The sequence below is a fragment of the Phodopus roborovskii genome, unplaced genomic scaffold, assembly GCF_943737965.1.
Source record: "Phodopus roborovskii unplaced genomic scaffold, PHOROB, whole genome shotgun sequence".
NCBI lineage: Eukaryota > Metazoa > Chordata > Mammalia > Rodentia > Cricetidae > Phodopus > Phodopus roborovskii.
In genome coordinates this window covers 43,019,580-43,040,516 of record NW_026126517.1, presented here as the reverse complement: position 1 = coordinate 43,040,516, position 20,937 = coordinate 43,019,580, and the positions used below count along the sequence as shown (strand labels likewise).

Below are 20,937 nucleotides of genomic sequence, written 5' to 3'. Positions count from 1 at the left end.
ATGACCCTGAACTGGAACTCAACTCTTAAGGCAGTGGGGGCTAGGCTTGTTTTTTAAATAGTCAAATCAGAATAAAAGACAGAGGGAAGAGGCCAGCTGGTGATGTGACTGCTGCCTCCCTGGCATTTCACACCCCCATGAATATGATACAGTTGGTTTCTATGGTAGCTTCTGGGTTAGGCTATGTCTGCTTCTCATGCTTTTCACCTATGATTCAGCTCATCACCTCTGCTGTCCACCCACCAGCTGCCATTTATCAAGGTTTCTCAGTTCAGAAGCTTGTAGTAAAGAGCAGGTGTTTGACAGTGAGAGCTGACTAGAATGACTAGGGTGGGGGTGATTATTATACAGCACCATCCAACCTTCTCTACACCTTTCTTCATGCTTTTAGGCTATGGGGTAGCAGGATGATCAGTGACTCAACTCAGAAGTCAAGTGACCCTGAGAACTTCTAACCCTGACTTCCAGCATGAGTGGTTGCTAATGACATGATTCTTACACTTGTAGATTGTGGGCTCCAAGAGCAGTGACCCTCTCACCACTGCAATCCCAAGGCCCATGTGTTAACCTGATATGAACTTTATTCTGAGCCACCAAAGTTGCCAGGTGCTCCCACCTGGACAGCAAATGCCACCCAGCCACTGATGGGTGTGTTAGCAAACTCAGCTTTGCAGCTCTCTTTAAGAACTGTGGGAAGTGTGTCCATTTTCCTAGCTTGATGTTTAACTCCTCTTAGATCTTAGTCTGTAATTCCTATAGCATTTCAGTGGAAGGTCACTGGAGAGTTTCTGAAGAGCTGCTAATGGAACTCAGAGGAAATCAAGTCATTGGTTAGAACAGCTTATGTCATGGAACACGATTTGTACATTCTCTGGCTTGTTACCTGATCCTGGGAAATCTGCACAGGGTTTCGGAAAACTGTCCAGAGCACAGTAGGATAACAAGGAGGTGTAGTCAGAGACCCTTCATAGCGGTAGTATTCGCCAGGGCTCTCAGGCAGAAGTTCTTCAATGTTGAAGCCTGGGATGAGTACTTGTTGGCCTGGAGAGACATATTGGGAGTGAGGGCACCAGCCTACCTCATGATAGGAGAGGCATAAGCGTAGTAAATGAGCTTAAATACTCATATTCAGGCACAGTGAATGTGCTCTTTTCTGGGCCACATGACCCAGTGTCACAACACTGCCCAGTAACCTGCTGTTCTCAATGTGGTGAACACAGACAATACCCACCCCTAAGCTGTTGTCATTCTTAAGGTGACACAGATGTGACCACATCCTGTGTAACAGTGAATGAATTAAGTAGCCAAGCGCCCCTCACCTTTGTACTTCACATGTTGAAGATGACTGAAGATCTTGTCATAAGATGGATTGATGGAGCCTATCTGCAACAGAGACCAGGCAGGTTGAGCTGGGACAGAATAAGATAGGCTCAGCCTGCATTGACAATTACCATCAGAGGGTTGGAGGTTCTCCCTGAGGACCTGCCTACAAAGAAGATTCTGACCCATCACCAGATTGGTAAGTGTTAGTATAGTGGTCTTGACCTTTGGCATCAAATGATACCTAGTTTCAGTTTAAGACACCAGGTTTGAGTATCCCAGTGTATAGGGTGTATTCCTGGTTATCTGATATGAGCCCAAAGACTACACCAGTTCATTTAACCTAGAACCTAAGGAAGTTTTGAGTTCACAAAAGCCACGCCAGATAAGTAAGCATACTGGAAAATAGGAACATGTTGCCTCATTTGGGGAAAACAAAGCAAGCTGATCATTTCCTACCATCATCCCCAATTTTTGAGCTAAAATCTTGATGTAGCCCATCCTGACTTCAAATTCTCAATAATCCTCTTGTCTTGACCTCCAACCTGCTGGGATTACAGGCATCCACCACCATACCAGGCTCCATTCTTGTTTCCCAATATCAAACAATTCAGAATGGATTAAATAATTAAATAATTCAGTCCAGAGTGGAGTTGGGGTGCTAGGTGTTCTATCAGTGATGGATGCATCTGGTGGTGTCACATGAGGATCCCTGTAATCACAGGCCCTCCCCAGCAAGGTGACCTCATACCATGCAACAGGACTGGAGGAAGGGGCTCATATTTTCAGTGTCATGAAAGCTATATCTGTTTCAGCTGCCTAAATAGAGAAGAGGCTTCCTGTGAGAAAAGACAGAAGGAGCCTTATGAGGAACAGCCCTGTTCTAGAGGCAAGGCAGGGCCATCCAGGAGCAACTCACTACCAATTCCTGTGCACAGAACACATGCCTGGTACTGATACCATCCCTGCTACAGACCTCATATAAAGAAGCCCTCTGAACCTCGTACCTCAATGAGAACAGCAAGGACAGCGAGGCCTTCTGACTTGTCACTGGCGCTGCTGAAGTCAGGGTACAGGTCTGAGTTATAATGGACAATGTGCAGCTGCAAAAGGAGAGAAGTATCCAGGAGGGGAAAAGTGACTCACGGGAACCTTTTGTTTCTACAGAAGACTTGAACCCAACTAGGAAGATAGGCATCTGTCCCTCCTCTCCCGCACAGAATTGATCCCTCACCCTTAGCATCTATCCCCAGCTTTCCCCTTTCCCCAGTCCTCTCCAGCCTGTAAACCAGGGCACACGCTAAGTAATTCATAAGATCCCTGGTGTCTGATAAGGCACCTGTAAAGTAGCAAAGGTACAACAGACAAGAATGAATGAGTGAATGAATAAATGGGTTTTTATGTTACCCATGAGAAGATTTTGGTGCTTTGGAGCTCTTCTCCCTTCTGATTTTTATTCTGGAGCCCGGGGCCAAGTGGTCTCCAGTAGTTTGTCATCTCTGTACTTGATCTGAAAGCAGTGCAGGTAGGGCTACAGCTGCCAGCCACAACTTAATCATAATTGATGATGCATAAGACATTGATGTTTATCCCTCAGGCTGACAAAATCACAGCATGGCTTTTATCAGCTGGGTTTAACAGTCAGATTTTAAGAGTGTATAAAACAAAATGATACTCCACAATAAAATTCTAAATGGTGGAGTTTTTAATCAGATCATAAATTAATGTAAAGAGTTTTTGAGTAATCCTAGATTTAGAGAGTATAGACACATATTATGACCCATGTTAATATAAATTCTGGTGATGCTTAATCTGACTTTTTATCCTAAAGATGGTATCACCTAACCTTCAGAAAACTTTATAGTGGATAGATCTAAATGTAAAATACATTCACTTTTCTTCTGGGCCCTTGAGACTATTGCATATTGAAACCTTTATCTTGATTTTTTTCCTGTTCACTTATCATCTCCTTTGTTGAAAGAAATTCAGCATAAGGTCTATTTTTAATGTCATTACATAGCCCTTTTGCTGGTTTTCTTTTTTTGCCTACATGTGTATCTGTGTACCATGACCATGCCTGGTTCTAGTGGAAGTCAGAAAAGGGCATTGGTTAGAGTTACAGATAGCTGTGAAATGCCAGGTAAGGGAACAGAACTAGGGTCATTTGGGGGTGGTAGGCAGAATCTTACTGAAAAGCTTAATGTGGCCTTGGGCTTAAAATCCTCATGTCTCAGCCTCTTGAGTGGTAGGATTACAGGCATGCACCACCACATCTGACTTTCATGTTATTTCTTGTAAGTTATCTTTTGTGAAGGCTTCCTTTGGGGCTCTTGCTTCACCATCTTTCCCATAAAGGATGGACCATACCATCTTAGAATGGCTTGGAAAAACAGTAGGCTTATATTTGTGTAAATTACCCAAGATGGTTATTGCTTGACTTTTGACCCTGTGGTTTGCTTCAGCTCTTAACATATTCAGACTAAATAAAAACCAAAATAAAAACTAATCTAGGTCTACAGTTGTTCCCTGGTGAGGGGCTTTAGAAAGAGTCTTCTGTGTCCCCATACAATAGAACCACCATTTCAAAGAGATTCTCTGCATAGAATCTGCCAGTTAGGCTTGCACTGATTTTTTTTTTAAAAATCAGGCTTTGTCTGATGATTATCTTAAGAGCAGAGAATACAATTATTATTTTTTTAAGATTTTATTTTTATTTTAGCTAGGCATGGTGGCACATGCCTTCTATCACAGCACTCAAGAGATGGAAACAGGAGGATTTCTGTGAATTCTGTGTCTACATAGTAAGATCCAGGCCAGTGAGGACCACATAGTAAAATTTTGTCTCAAATGTTAAAACAATTGTGTGTGTGTGTGTGTGTGTGTGTGCAACACAAGCACACGCATGTGAATGCAGTGTCTGATGAGGCCATAAGAAGGCATCAGAGCCAATGAAGGTAGAGTTATAGATAGTTGTGAACTCCCAAAATAGGTTATGGAAACCAAGATCAGGACTTCTCTAAGAGCAATATGCTTTTTTAATTTCTGAGCCATCTCAGCACCCCAAAAATATTTTTAAATGCATAAACTCTCCAAACCTACATCCTAGCTGCCACTTTATTCTCCCAGGGGGAAGTGGAAGCCTCAACATTGCAATTAGCTTGCAAGAAATTGCAGTTCTTGAGCTCCAGGGAAGGGGGGGTCTGCTCTGAAATATGTGCGCCTCCAGTCATACCATTCTACTGGGCCAGAATCACATCCCCTCCACCCTTGTAACAGACCTATAATTAGGTTGAGGCATTAAGCAGTTCAGCAATTGTGAACAAAGGGGAGAATGGTTGTGTCATTATTTAGTATGGGATCTGCTGGCTGACCAGCAGCATTTATCTCTTCCTATCTTATTTCCCTGTATACACTCAGAGCCACATCCTCAACTTAGAACTTGGAGTAGAAGAACTCAAGCCCCCTCATCAACCCACCCCATCACATGCCTGTGATACAGAAAGAACATTCTGCCTCTCTTCTCATTCCCTTTGGTATTTTAGATTAGAATCTCAGGGTGACACAGTGCTGTGCACACATCCCAAACAATTTTTAGAGGAATCTCTGATCACAGTGATGCCCTGCACATCTAAATGCCAGTCACCCCTTAACCTATGCCAAACTACAAGAATGGTCCTGGATCAGTGTCCTTATATTCCCAAGTATAATTCATGGATAAGAAGAGAAAGGATGATGTGGGAAAGTCATTTGTGAGCAGCATGTTGTGTGAAGACTGTAAAACATGGAGGAGCAATGAGCTGGGCATGATTAAGCAATGATTAAGCAAGGCAAGCTATAAGGTCTTCACCTGCACAGGACAGGAGGATGTCTAGAAAAGGACCACATGCATCACACCATGCCATCTTCAAAGCTGGCCTTCTCAGCAGCATCACACAGTAAAAGAAATAGGCAAACTCAGTACGCTGCAGCAAAGGAAGGCATAAAGATACCTGGAGAAATTCAGGGCGTGAGACCTTCCTATGCTACTGACAGGAGAGTGGTGGGGACAAAGACTATGAAGGCTGCTCTATCTGAATAGCCACATAGAGGGGGGTCAGTGCCAGGTACTCTCTCCCAGACTAGCCATTTACTCACCTCAGCAGCAAAGTGCTTCCCACTCACAGTGTGTTCAGAGCCATGGGGGTCATTGCGGTTCCCCCAGTGAAAGTGCAGCTGCTCTGCTCTGTATCGGTGGGGCTGGAGGCCCTGGATATACATGTCCGAGTTCAGATTCAGTCTCACTGTGAGGAATGGAGGAGTAGCCTTCAGAGCCCTGGCCAGCTGAACCCTGGCCAGACCAACCCTGACAGAAAGTAATCAGACGGGTAACCCCTACACAGGTACAAGTGGCTGCAGGAACAAAGCATAGACCACAGCAATAATGCCTGAAGGCCAGAGACCTGGCCTCTTTCTCCTAGTGCAACTCCACAAGCACCTTCATGGATCCCCTGGAAAGCATCAACTCTGTGCCAATGGTGGTTGTTTCTTTACTTATCCATGTATCCAATTCCTGCCTATAATAATAGAACCTTCAATGAAGAACTTTCCAAGTGGGAAAATAGCATTCCAGTGACAATTGCTATTTAAGAAGCATTTACTATGCAACAGATTGATGTACCCAATCTCTAGTGGTCACTGAACAAATCAATGAGTCCGTATTCCAAATGACAACTCAAGGAAGTCAAAATTCTTACCCAATCTGACGGCTCATTAATATCTGTGATGGCTAATCTTGGTTGTCAACTTAATTGCATTTGGAATCAACTACAACCTAAGCAGCTGGGCACTCTTGTGAGGATTTTCTTGATTAGATTATTAGAGTTGGAAAGACTCACTCTAAATCTGGCCTCTGTGTGTGTGTGTGTGTGTGTGTGTGTGTGTGTGTGTGTGTGTGTGTATGTATATAGCAAAGTTACAGTCTCTCTGACTCTAAACCCTGAGTGTCCACCCTCAGCAACTGAATTGCTGGTGCCTTGAATAGTTTGTGTTGACCCAGAACTCACCCTGGCAGCTTAGCAAATGGACCAATGGGATCAGACCTATCTCTTCCTCTCTGTCGCACAAGAGATGTGCTTCTGAGATGTGCTGCCCCAGAAGAATCACCAGAGCCAGAACTGTAGCACACACACACACACACCATAAATAAGACAGTAGGTCAGGAATGCCTCACAGACTCCTGGTAACCTCTTCTCTGGAATACCTTGGGGAACCCCTCCAGGCCAGATGGAAGAGTCAGGCCAGGGAGTCAAAGGGGTCTCAGACTTGCCTTTCAGGGTCTCTAAGGTCTCCCTCTTACCTGAATGACCATCATTGGTCAAGTTTAACAGCTTTTCAGCAGACACATTGTAACCTTGGAATTGTAAGGGTGTGAGGCTGGCATCATATTGGAGGATGTCACTATGTAGGTCTATTGGGGACTGTAGGAGGCCCCCACACGATGGGTATTTCTTGGACCAGTTCTTTTCCCCTGTAGGACCTAGAAGGAGAGATCCAAGCTCAAGCTCAGTTTTCCACAAGGAAATTTCCTCACCTTCTAATCTCTGTTTATACAAAAGTTCCTTTTCATTCCCATATCTTTCCATAGACAACCACTATTCTACATGAGGCAAGTATGGTCCCTTGGCATCCTTGTGGACTTCATCTGAGAGTGGGAAGAATCAGAAGAAATACTTGACACCTTTGCTCATTGTAACTTCTATGAGGGAGAAGAGTTGGTCCTGGTTTTAGAGATAAACTGTTCAAGACCTGGAGATACCAGCTTCTAGAATCTGGCCCAGAAAACATCTCAAAAGTACCCCAGGCCAGAAACTAGGGCTCCCATCCAATCTCCACTTTATCCCCCTGTTGACAAAATACATATATACCCTTCCTACATGAAGACTAATGATCCACCAATTTGCCATCTGCTTGTTGAGCACCTATTATTGCCAGGAATTACTCTAGATCTTGAGGTCACCAAGTTGGATACAATAGGGACATCCAAGCAGGTATTCCAGTGGGGGGAAAATGGTGAATCTGCCAAACTGTGTCAGGTGGTGTAATTGGTATCTGACTGACCATAACTCAAACCAGTCTTTTTGACTGGTGGATTCACAGTGTGATGTTCCTGATAGGAAACCCTGGGGATATAGACTCCTGATACTCACATCTAGAGTGCAGACTCCAAAAGGAATACTTGAAAAATATTGAGTAATTATAGGCTTGGGATCACAAAGCCATGTACAGCAGGGTTTTAACTGGAGTGAAGCCTGGTAATACTACAATCTAATTATTGTAATAAAATTGACAAGTCCTCTGTGAAGAGAAACAGGCTTTAAAATGAAGACCTAGATCCAGGGCTCAGGCTCCCTGCTAAATATTGGCTACAGTCACTCTTCTGTGAATGAAAACATCCCATGTTCAGATAAACCAGCAGTTCTGGATCTGTGGGTCACTGACCCCTGGGCTGGAACAACCCTTTCACAGGTGTCACCTAAGACCATCGGAAAACACAGACATTCACATTGTGATCCATAACAGTAGCAAAATTGCAGTTACAAAGTAGCAACAAAAAATAATTTTGTGATTGGGGTCAGCACATGTGAGGAATCATATTAAAGGGTCACAGCATTAAGAAGCTTGAGAGCACCTAAAAACTATGGTACTCCCACAAGGAAGAATCTTGAAAGAATGTAAATCTGTGTTTAAAAGATTATCCTCCATGGTAATTAAATGGATTTTCAGGCTACTAGCAGACATTTCCCCCCAAATAACTGAGATCTTGGGAGGCCATAAGGAGGAAATTTTGTAAATTGTGTCCTACATAGTCATTATTAGAAGTTAGAGCCATGCTGGATATTTGGGGGTGAGAGGAATAAGCATGTTAAAGATAGCAGAGTCAGTGTGGCCAAGGCCTTCAGTAGAAAATAAGGTGGGAACACAGAATACCCAGACAAGACTGCAGCAACGCCTGTCCCACCACCAGGTCATGTTCCCTACTGGAGCTGCTGCCAGCCTTGGTAGAAATGTCAGGGTTGGATACTGTATTCTGGAAGGTTCCTTCTGGCTCCCAAGATCCAATATTTATGAAGATTACAGGACTAAGCACCTTCACTCTCTGCACCAGGCAAGTTGGAACAGCTCGCCGAGGCTTGTTCATGTCAAGGCTGCTCTAGTGCGTGTGATAAGATGACGGGTGGGAACCAGCTTCAAAAGTGAAGGCACAGGTTGCTGATGTCCCTGGGCTGCCTGGGGTGTAGACACCATCTCCCCAGTCCTGGCTTCTGTCCACAGGCAAACCAGTTGCAAGCGCTCGCGGCTGCAGGGTCTAAAAGAGCCTTTCACACCCTACCCCACCCCTAGCCTCTCTCAGCATCAGCAGCCTGGGTTATTTTAGTAGTTTTGATCCTTTTAAAATCTATAACCTTGGCCATAGCTAAGGGGAGGAGATGAAAGTATGTTGTGGATGAAATACTGAGATGTAGTGATTTGTTCAAAGTTAGACTTTGGCTTAATACCAGATACCTGGCTTGGATCATGAAGCTTTGGAGTCTTCTCCCCAGGTGTTTATTTCCTCCCCCTTTCTCCTACATTCTCCTTGGAGGAGTGTCTCATTCATCCCCACATTTCCTACAGTGCCTGGCACATGGCAGGTCCTCACATGTTTACTAATTCTCCCACCTGTTTCCTGCTTAGTTTTCTGAGTGCACTTGATTACTTGTTTGAAGTCCCCCACATGCTTTTTTCTTTTAAAAAGAATTGGAGCCAATTGTGGTGATGCATATCCAGAACCTTAGCCCTGCTTCTTGCACTCCCCTCCCCTTCCTCCTCTCTTTCTTTCATGTCTGTGTGTCTGCCTTTTCTGTCTCTGTGTGTCTGTCTTTCTCTGCCTGGGAGGGTCACTGAAGGCTACAATTTGTCATCTGAGTCTCAGCTTTCACAACTTTATTTTTTTTTCTGAGACAATGTCTCATATATCTCAGGCTGGCCTTGTACCTCTGATCCTCTGCCCTCATCTCTCCAGTACTGGATTGCAGGCAAGCGCCACCATGCCTAGTTTAGGTTGTGCTACATATCAATCATTCTACTGAACTACATACCCAGCCCCAGCTTTCAGACTCTTGCCAAGTGCTCCTTGCCAGAGAGCCTGTGCTGGGAGCAGCTCTTATAAAGCAGCTCCTGTAAACACTTGCCTTTGCTCTGGGTTTCCACTCTTCTATAGGTTGGACCCCCATCCAGAGCCCCATCCCATGATCGTGAAGGAGACCATGTACATCCCAAAGCTTGTTTTCCCAAGAAAAAGCAAGGCATTGTTTCTTTCTAGTTCCTGAATTTCCCTGCTGATGGCAAAAAAGCGGAAAGATCTTTGTTTTAAAATATAAAGTAGAACTAACATGGCACAGTTCAAAATCTTTCTCATGACTTCTGATTGGGAACTGTGAGGCCCAGGATACAGGACCTGCATTATCTGAGGACCAGATTATTTGTATATAGAAAATTTCAAATATACCCAGCAGCAGAAAGAGATAAGCAAGGTGAACTCCACATCACCCAGCTGTGACAGTTTATGAGTTACGGCTGGTCCTGTTTCATCTTCTCCATCTGCCTGGGTAACTCTGAAACAAACCAGCTTGATTTCATCTGCACGTCTCAGGAGGCTTTCATAAACCATGAGCACTCAGAGCAAACGCTCAATACCACTGTTACCCCTGCAAAGTTAGAATTTGATATTACCAAATTCAATCACCATTCAGTTTTACAACTAGATCATATCTTCTTCTTTTTCCCAAGGAAACAAAATTGGAGTTTATTAAGAAATGGTGCTAAAATGGGTGGTGGTGGTGCATGCCTTTAATCCTAGCGCCTACCTAGGAGGTAGAGGCAGATGAATCTCGGAGTTTGAGACCAGCCTGGTGTACAGACTGAGTTCTAGGACAGCCAGAGCTGTTACACAGAGAAATCCCAAAAATCTCAAAAAAAAAAAAAAAAAAAAAAAGAAAAGAAAAGAAAAAAAGAAGGAAGGAAGGGAGGGAGGAGGGAAGGAGGGAGGAAGGAAGGGTGCTAACAGAGTTATGTGTGGGTGTGCAGTGTAGACAAAAGACACAGGTGCAGACTTCTAGAGGGACTTAAGTGTTTAAGTGTCTTAGGATTAGCCCCAGATACAACATTGGTGGCTTCTGAAGTTCTGTTGTTCAAAAGGCTTCTAAGAGATGTTCTTTTTTTCTTATAGTAAACGTGATCACTGGGTGGCTTCTGAAAGTACTGGCTGTTACAGGCTGGTAGGATTAAACATGTAGGTCACAAGGGACTATGGGATCTTTACCAGATCTATGTTACAAAGAAGTCCAGACATGTTTTCACTGTAAGCAGGGCTCATGCTCTTGTTTGTGAGAGTCAGAGAGTTACAGCTGTGGAAGAAGGAAGGTTAATCCAAAGGTCCTGAGCCAGTGAGACAGCACTGCAAGGAAAGAGCCTGATGCACGAGCCTGAAGACCTGAGTGCGATTCCTGGAACCCACCTAAAGATGGACGCAGAGAACTGGTTCTACAGAGTTGTCCTGTGTGCCCACATACAGATATCTTGGGTCCAAAGGTTATATGTGATTAGGCTGTAAGCATAATTTATTGCCTTTTAATTTTTATTCATCATGTATGTATGTGACACTGAGTTCATGCAGAGTCAGAGGACAACTTGTAGGAGTCAGTTCTTCTCTTCTTCTGCCTTGTAGGTCCCAGGGATCACACTCAGGTCATCATTCTTGTCAGTAAGTACCTTTACCCACTGAGCCATTTCACAAGTCCTTCATTGCTATATTAGCATTCTTTTTTAATTACTATTATTATTAGTATGTGCAGTACCAGTGATAGAATCTGTGGCCAAATGCATGCCAAGCAAGTTCACGACCATTGAGCTCCAGCCCTAGCCTCTGCTCCTTTAACATTCTTACTTGCAATATCTCTATGGAAAAGAGAATATTGTCTCTATGTGGCAGGCAATATTCACAATGTATTTTAGTTTTGTTGAGATTCCTGGCTCTCAGCGAAGAGGCTTCAACCAGTCTCCAGAGCAAGGGGCTCCTTTCCCATCTTATGTCCTCTCAATTTTCCCCATTTTCTATCTAGCCTCAATTCCCCCCCCCTTGAGATTTTGGCCCCTTACTTTTATGGGTTAATGATGACCTAAGATTTCAGTTTTGAAACTACCTGACTGTTGAACAGGGATACAACCTGCTAGATCCTGCCTATTCAGGATCTGAAGTCTAGACTTACCTTCCCTGAGGGAGAGTATATGAGAACCTCTCAGCTTGGAACCTGGAGGATCTCCATTCTATGGACAGTAATGTTTGAGTGTCATCTCAGATGGCACTAGGGAAAATGGCAGTAGCAGTAGAGAACAGAGGAACCTGAATCCTTTCAAAGACATTTACTGGGGTGAAACTAAGAAGCCTGACTGTGCAGAAGAACGTGATTTCAGTTAAAATCAGTATGAAGCAAAGTTGAGGCTGACATCAAGAGGAGAGAGGGCACTTAGGGAAAGCATGCACATGGTACAGGCTTCTTGAGAGAGAGCCGCCAGCTTGTAAGTTGTTAATCATTTTTATTTTGTTTTGTTTGTAAAAATTAGTATTCAGTAAGGTCCATACATTGCAGCAGTCAACACGCTGGGCACAGGTCACAGTTTGATGGTGCAGTGCCTTTGTCAGAGAACACCTGGGCCTCTCACACCGCTAACACTCAAAATCTCAGTCGGTGAGCCCTGCTCATCCTCCACCCTCAGCTGGCTGAGTCACAACTTTCCATTACCACCTCCTGCACCTCAGATTAGACACTCACTCTGTCACCCTGCAAGGGCCCTCCCCAGGCTGCCCAGTCTCTACCTTCCTTGTCATGTTGCCAGGCTCCCTCTCCTGCTTCAGTCAGATGGATCCCATTAGCCTGCTGTAACCAGATTGCTCTAGTGGTGGCCTTGCTTCTGTGGCCTGGTGGGTCCAAACACTCCCCACTCCCTTATTCACAGCATGCTCTCCCCATCCCCCAGTACGACAAAGCAGAAATGAACTGTTTGTCACGTTTTTAAAATGACCCAGACTGTCAAGGTTTTCAAAAGCCCTTGCTTTTTCCAGCACTGCACTTTTCTTTCTCCTGTATCTGGCCTTCCTCCCCTGATCCCCTCCCACATCTGTGTGAAGGACCACTGTCCCTTTCTCATGCTTTTTGGCTGAAATTTCTAAAATGAGCTTAAGAGACTGCCTATGTCCATGGTTTGTAACCACCATCATGTGTTCATAGGGAATGGCCTTCAGAAGTCTGAAATCTTTGGAGGAGTCTGGAGATAGCCTCAGGCAACTCAGGTGCAGAAAGGGTTGAGTCACTGCCATTGTAGGAACCTCTGGTCAGCTGGCTGAGAAGTTCAGCCATAATGAAGCACACACTAGCTTTGGCAAGATTTGAACTGGGCTTTGACATACAGATGAGCTTTGGAAAGGCAGAGATTTTCAGCACAGGACATCGTGAAGTTTGTGGGCACAGCATGTTCAGAGACTGGAAAAACAGACCTGACCAAGCATCCAGGGTGGGGTATGGGGTGGGGATGTAGGGGTGGTCCATCCTATAAGATCAGAGTTCATCCTGGGTTGAATAAGGCACTCCATGAACGTTTGCTGAATGCTGCAGACTAGAACATAGCAGCCTGTCTGAAAATGACACCCAGATAATGAAAACCCCACCCAGAGATCCTGAGATTCTGCAGGCTACAAAGGTGATGGGAGAGGAGGATCAGCTATGGGAAGAAGCGATCTAAATGGCTGGCATTCTGACAGGACTCAGCCAGAGCAAGCCAGCCATCCTAAAACAATGTTGTGGTTTCTAGCCCTGTACTCCTGTACTCATCTCTAGGTTTTTTTGTTTTGTTTTGTTTTTTGTTGTTGTTGTTGTTGATTTGTTTTTAATATACATTCTATCTTTGCTTTCTTGTCCTTTGGTCTTGTTTGTTTTGTTTGAGACAGGGTCTTATGTAACTTTGGCTGACCTGGAATTCAATCCATACACCAGGCTTGCCTCAAACTTGGGGCAGGCCTTCAGTCTCTTTCTCTCAAGTACAGGGATTACAGGCATGCACAACCACATTCAACTCATTATGCATCTTGTTTGTTTGTTTGTGAGACAGGGTTTCTCTGTGTAGCTTTGGAGCCTGTCCTGGAACTGGCTATGTAGACCAGGCTGGCCTCAAACCCACAGAGATCCCCTGCCTCTGCCTCCCCAGCATGCACCACCAATGCCAGGCTCTCATTATGCATCTTATTTTGCATTCTAGTTACAGAAAATTTCTAAGCATTAACAAAAGTAAAGACACATAGTGTGGGCTAGAGATGGTTTGCTTCAGTCCTCAGCACTGCAGAATTCCAGGAATAATCACATGCCTGTAATCTCGGCACTCGGGGTAAAACAAGAGTTCAAGCCCAGCCTAAGTCACATGAGGCTCTATTTTGAGAGAGAGAGAGAGAGAGAGAGAGAGAGAGAGAGAGAGAGAGAGAGAGAGAATATAGTGTAAAGACCATGTACCATCTTTTCATGGCTTCAGTAGTTTGAGAAGTTTGACTCCAACTTCTTCCATTCCTTCCTTAAACTACAGAAGAAAATCTTCTAGTGCTGGCTGATTTTGTGTCAACTTGACACAAGCTACAGTCATTTGGGAAGAGGGAAACTTCAAGTGAGGAAATGTCCTCAACCATGCTATCCTGTGGGCAAGCCTGTAGGGCATTTTCTTGATTAATGATTGATGTGAGAGGATCTGGCTCTCTGTGGGCGGTGACACCCATAGTCAGGTGATCCTGATATGTATTAGAAAGCAGGTTGAGCCAGCCATGGGGAACAAGCCAGTAAGTGACTTTTCCTGGCTTCTTCAGTTCCTGCCTCTAGGTTTGTGTCTTGAGTTCTGACTCTGACATTGCTCAGTGACAGGAGTGTGACCTGAGAGTTGTAAGCTGAAATAAACCCTTTCCTCCCCAAGTGTTTTTTGGTCATGGTGTTTTAGCACAGCTACAGAAACTTTGACTAAGACACTGCTGATATTTATGTACCATTAAAGATAAGGGTTCTTTAAACCATATGCTCATTTCACATGTAACACTTGTTTATCATCCATTAATGTTAAATATCCAGTGAGTTTTCAAATTTCCATAATCATCTCATAAATCAATTTTAAGAGTTTGTTTGTAGCCTCACTGCTCAGAAGGCATCTACATTCACAGTGTGAGACCCATTATTGCTCTGGGCAAATGGTTTATGCAAGTGATTGAAGAATAATTTTATAACCTGTTTGCAGACATGGTGTCTGGGTAAAAAATAAAATTGTATGGGCTAAGTAATTTCTTAGTTTTATATACCTGATACATCCACATTATAGCAATATCATAATAATAAATGATGCATGTAATTACCCCAAGGCTTGTTTACAGTTTCTCACTGACTATCCTGTGTGCTCAAAATTAATAACAATTTTTATTAGTTTAATTATGTGTGTATATGTATGGGTCAGGTATGTGCAGGTGAGTACAGTGCTCATAGAGGCAGAGGATGAAATCCGGTCCCTTAAAACTGGAGTTAAAGACAGTTGTGAGCTATTTGACATTGGTTCTGGGAATCAAACTTAAGTCTCTTGAAAGGGCTCTTAATCACTGATCCATCTCTCCAGCCCCACAGTTTTAAAGAAAATATATGTTGTTTGTGAACTGACAGGATTGTATGGAGTTTGGACTGACAAAAATAATAAAAACTAAAGGTATATTCATTGTCTCTGATGTTGAGGTTGGCCTTCAGGGTCTTCTTTAAAAACTTAGTTGCTCAGTCTTGCCTACTGCCCCGCCTTTGGTCACACTCTCCGAGGCCAATACTCGGGGTGTCTGTGTGAATGCTTAAAGCAGGCAGCTGCCTGGCCTTGTCTCTTTAGACTGGCTATAAAAGCAGATAAGAACTTCAGTTGACAGTCTAGATGTTGGTGAGACTTTTTGCCAACGAACAGTCATATTTTCTATACAATGAACATTTGTAGGTTTCGGTTAGTCCTTCAAAGACTTTGGTTTGTTTGTTGTATTCAGAGGTCTAGGAAAAGTGAAACCATGGCTAGTCCTAGTGCATAAATGTGCATGAAAATGATTAGTGACTGTAAACCACTTAACAGTGTGAATGCACACTGAACAATACAGGATGCAGTAACAACAAAAACAGTGTTCGGGGGCTGGGGACAGAGCTCATTTGCTAAAGTACTTCTCATTCGAGCATGAGATTGCGATTGTGTTCAGCCAGCACCTAACTAAAAAGCTACATGTGCATGTACTTGTAATCATCACAGTGCAGGAGAGGATGAGACAGGAGGCTCTCTGGGTCACACTGACCAACTAGCTTAGCCTAAAGACTGGCAAGCCCTGGGTCCTAATGAGAAACCATGCATGAAAAATAAGGTGGTCAGTTCCTAAGGAACAGCACCCAAGGTTGACCTCTAGCCTCTACACACACACACATACACACACACACACCGGAGTAGCCATATACTAAATAAATCAGAAAAATCTCTAATTTCCTCCTTGAACTGCTATTTAATCTTAAAGTTCATTTATTCATTTCTTCTAAAGGTGCCTTCAGTGTATCAGGCATTAAACCTGGTGTTGAATATGATGGATGACAAAGCAGATCTACTTCTGCCCTTGTGGAGTTACACTCCAGGGATCAAGACCAATAATGAATTACAAATAAACAACCTCTACACAAGTCAAATAACTACAGTCTGCAGTTGGTTGTTGCTTTGAAGGAAATGGAGAAACCACTGCTGGGCACTAGTACAGGTAGACTTGCTGAAGGAGGCTTAAAGAATTAGATAAAATGAACCATGATCAAAGCTGGCAGAACAGCCTTCTAGATGGAGAGCGTGGGGAGCCTATGTCGTGCACAGGAAACATGCACTCAGAAAGAACCTGGGATCCATTGGGTTTCTTGCCAAGAGATAAACTGCTCTGTGGTGAGGCTGAGCAGACATCATTTATGGTCCTTCACATGTTGAAGAGATCTTCCTCTCAGGGGGCTAGTACCCACCTCTCTCTAGAGAGGTCATCCATCAGTTCTGATCCTGTGACTTGAACCATTGAAAATGCAGCTACGCCCCAGAATCCCTTTGAGAAGGGAAGGAGCCCTCCATTCCCTCTAAAACCAACCAAACAACAGGTATCTCCAGAATATTCTTCAAATACAGAAGCCACATTTTAAAACTACATTTAAAACACATTTTAGTTCCTGGAGTTCATTGAGAAGTTAATTTTTAAAAACATATATGTTTTTAACGTAAGCAAACTTGGCTGGACTTGGCCTGCCCCTGTCTATTAAGTGGTCAGACACAAGCATAAAGGCAAGATCCAGCCAGAAGGAAGGAAGCTGCCCAGGACCACATGTTAATAATTGACGGCTGAGGTCTTCTGATTGTGTTATTTACTAACAGAGGTCAAGGAATCACACCAGCAGGGAAATTTTCCCTTTGTTAATGTTATAGATCAATCAGGCCTTGCCTGAGAAAGGGAACAAAGGCTAGAGAGCCAGGATGACTCCTTACTTAGAAATCTTGAAAGGCCGAAAAGGCCACTCTTCCCCTTGGATTTTACCTCATAGACTGGTCAAAATAGACAGTTTTCTAAAGGCATCTAAGCCATCTTTGTATCCAGATTTTATCTTTATTGTGTCTATTTTAATTTGGGTCTACTTAAGAGGCAGAATCAGCTTGGGCCTTTTAAGTCCACCCCAGGCCACTCTGCCATCGTTTCTGTACCTGCCATGGTGGAAGGGGCTGATGGTACAGGTTGGGAGGATGAAGCTGGGGTTGTCAAATGACTCTGATAATCACTGCCAACCTCTTCTTTCTGCCCTTCCACACCCACCCACCCCTACCCAACCCACCCCCACCTATAATCTTCTCCAATAGTCTCCAGTATTGCTGGGGTAAGGGGTAAAAGGGCTCCATAACTATTCATACTCTGACGTCAAGGTTTTTGTTGGGTTCTTTCTGGAAGAAAGCTTTTTATAGCGAGGAGGGTGGAGTTTCCAAGATGCCAAAGGTAAATTACCTATTTGCTTTTGCTCTCCCATCTCAGCCACCCTCTGGGCAGGCCCTCAGGACCTTAGAGTCTTAAAGTCTGTCACAAAGAAGCTATACCATTTCCCTGGGCTGCTGTGTGCGTTTCTCACCTTTCAGAGCTCCCCAGAATACCTACCTACTCACACTCTAAGGCAGGTCAAAATACTTGCCCTCCTCTGTGCTATGCAGGGCCCTTTGCACTCTTCCCCTCTGTGGCTACTACACTCAGCAAAAGAATGCTTGGTCTTTCTATGCCTGTAGTCCAGAGGTACCTACAGTGCTCCCAGAGAAACAGCATCACCACCAGCACCATCATCGTCATCTCTCTAGAGCTCCTTCAAGATATATATTCTAACTGGGAATATAGCCCAGTTGGTAGAGCTTGCCTAGTATGAAAGAAACCCCAGATTCCATCCCCAGCACCAAATGAAGAGTGAAGGAGCATGTGAGAAATTCTACCTCTCTGGAGGTAGAGACAAGAGGATCTGAAGTTCAAGGTCACCTTTAGCTAAAAATAAAGAAAACAAGAAAAGCAAGCAAACAATGAAGGCTCTCAGGCCCCATCCTAGATCTACTGAACCAGACCCTAGTGGGTGAACACAGGGACTGTTACTGAATATCACCTCCCCAATAAGAAACTACAAAAACTACAAGCTGGCGAAGCAAGTTGCTAACATGGCGCTAGCCTACCCTGATAATGAAAACAAGCAGCTGCCTGCTGACAAGGGAACTGTGCTAGGTGTGAAACTGAGTCCACAGCAGACTCTGGCCACCAGCCTAGCCAGACAGCAGCATTATTCACAAATCCAAATAGTGGAAATAACTCATATCTATCAACAGAAGAATGAGTAAGCAAAACCATGGCAGAGGCACTCAATGGAATATTACCAGCCATAAAGGGCCGCTCTTATTCCAAGAACATAATCCACAGGATGCCTGAGGGCTTGGGTAGGCCTCTATATTTTCACAACAGCCATCATGAAGCCAAATGCATAACAGAGGCTCCTAGACTTTTACTCAACAGTTAAAGAAATGTGTTCTCTGGTTCACATGGTCTAGACTCTGAAGGTAGTTGCCAAACTTGTTACAACACAGACCGCTGAGGCTTTCTGAAATTCATTGTTTCTGATGTTATAGTTTGGAGATGGAACCTTGAATTCTGTATGTCCAATACATCCCACTGAAGTGCTGCTGTTGCTGGGCTGGGCCCCACATTTTTGAACCACTGGCCTAAAGTAGGCCTAAAGGTTTCCCAAACTTTGCCACACAAAGGAATTCCTGTGAGCTTCTAATCTTGCCTGACCCTGGCTGTGAGGTTTTGTTTAACTGGTCCTGAGCTACCCCAGTGATCCTGCTGTTCAGTTAAAGTTGAGAAGTACAGGCAGAGGCCCTCATCTGATCTAAGGCCTTGTGGTTGGGGCCAGGGCTGTACTTTTCTCTCCTGTCAAGGCAAAGTTCCTCTTTTGTTTCATAACAACAACCAAAAACTTTTTTGAGACAAGTTTTATATAGTCCAGGCTAGCCTTAAACTCCCATGGAGTTTAGACCTTGAACTTGTGGATTCAGAGTCCATAGTGCTCATTGTCACATCATAGAATCCATTAACTTTGAACTTCTGGGGACCCTGCCTCTCCCTCCTGAGTCTTGGATTATAGACATATACAACTACATTAGGTTTTATGTGGTGCTGGGACTAAATCCAGAGGACTCCATGCATGCCAGACAAGCACTTTTCCAGCTAATCTACAGTCCTAGTTGTCTTTTTAAAACTTTTTTTTAATTACATTTACTCACGTGTGTTTGGGGTGTCTGAATATAACTTGCAAGAATCAGTTCTTGCCTACCACCACATCAGTCCCAGGAATTGAACTCAGGTGGTCAGGCTTGGTGGCAAGCACCTTTTTCTGCTGACTCATTTCACCAACCTTCTCAGCCCCATTTTGTAAGTATTCTTTTTTTTTGTGCAGCATAATAGACAAAGGTATTCACACATTCACAATGTGTGTGAAACCATCAAATCTGTTTAGTTCTAGAACATTTCCATCACCCCCAAAGGACTCCCCAAACCCAGCAACCATAGCCCATTTTCTCCATGGAGTTGCCTATTCTGTATATTTTATATAAATGCAGTCACATGGTATGTGATTTCAGAGTGGCTTCTTTCATTTCCCATCGGATTTTCAACACTTGTCCTTCTAGCATAGTCACCCTTCATTCCTTTTTGCAGCCGAGTACTATGCTGTTCTGTGTATATGACCGTTTACTTATCCATTCATAGGGTTGATCTTACTATAGGTATCTGGTTCTAGTTAAATTGCTTTTGCCCTTTTGAGTAGTTGTTGGCTAGAGTAAAATATTGGTGGTTTCCCCTCTCAAGTTTCAGAAAACAGGCTGTGAATGAACCTGAAAAGCAGTAGGAAAAGGCAGGGGGTCAAGAAGGCTATTATTCATAACAAGCTCCTGGGTAGAAAGAAGACTTTAAATATCAGGTGCCACAAGAGGATGTAACAATGTTCCTGGCACAGAACAGAGACCCGTGGGAGAGTAAACACTGTGGGTGGAAGCAGCCTCCCTGGCAGGCTGCTTCCCTGGCACAGAGAAGTTAGCAAATGTCACAGGTGCTTCTCTTCAGCAGTGCAGCTGCTCTCCGGCTGGCAGGAGGACTCTGATTTCCCTCACTCCTCCAAATCCATCTTCTCAAGGCTCATCTGTTATACATGAGAGGCTGGGGGGATGCGGCCCAGGCTGGACTGGCATTTGCACAGGGGGTCAAGGAAAATTGGAATATCTAAATTGAATGTCACTCTGGACTCGGACTAGTTGTGGATTTCCCATGTCTGTCCACTGGGTGTGAACCCCCTTTCCTGGTCTGGCTTCTCTCTACTCTGAATATATTACCTGTTCACTTCTGCATCTTCCCCTCCTGTTCAGACCTTGATTGCTTACTCTGCTCAGTTCCATGTCCACAGACCACCCGACCCAAATTTTCATTCTTTTACCCTTGTTTTCTCTGCACCTTACTGTGCTGCCTTGCCCTGACTTCTTTATTCTCTCTCTCCCTTTCTTTTCATGTTATGAGACGAGATCTTACTGTGTGGCCCAGCCTGGCTTCAAACTCCTCATCCTCCTGCCTCTGCCTCCCAAGTGCTGAGATTACAGGTGTGCATGACTCTAAGAAGCCCTGCAACCCCAGATGCTTCTAAAATTTCTGTTTCCAGGACACGGCTTTGTCTCAGAGTTACCTTAAATCTCTCACAAATCTGTGATTTTGTGGTTGTGCACCTAGCCTTTAATGGCTAAGCCATTTCTCCAACCCAAGGCTGCCTGTCTCTCAGTGTGAGCTGTTTGGTGGTGACTTTTCCTTAGCTTCTTTTCTTCCTTTCTTTCTTTCTCTCTTTCTTTTTCTTTTTATCTTTTCTTTTCTTTTTTTCTTTCTTTTTTTTTTTGTTTGTTTGTTTAGTTTGGTTTGGTTTGGTTTTGGGT

The 20,937-nt window shown here is 44.0% G+C and overlaps 1 protein-coding gene across 1 annotated transcript in view; it reads right to left on the bottom strand.

The window, feature by feature from the left end:
• The window catches only part of Ca12 (carbonic anhydrase 12), a 49,642-nt gene that overhangs the window by 11,033 nt on the left and 17,672 nt on the right, over positions 1-20,937 (bottom strand). The window contains exons 3-7 of the mRNA XM_051197828.1: positions 6,656-6,835; positions 5,455-5,600; positions 2,328-2,423; positions 1,320-1,383; positions 884-1,041 (exon numbers count right to left, since the gene is read on the bottom strand). Coding sequence (XP_051053785.1) covers positions 884-1,041; positions 1,320-1,383; positions 2,328-2,423; positions 5,455-5,600; positions 6,656-6,835 — 644 coding nt within the window. The remainder of the gene's footprint in view (positions 1-883; positions 1,042-1,319; positions 1,384-2,327; positions 2,424-5,454; positions 5,601-6,655; positions 6,836-20,937) is intronic.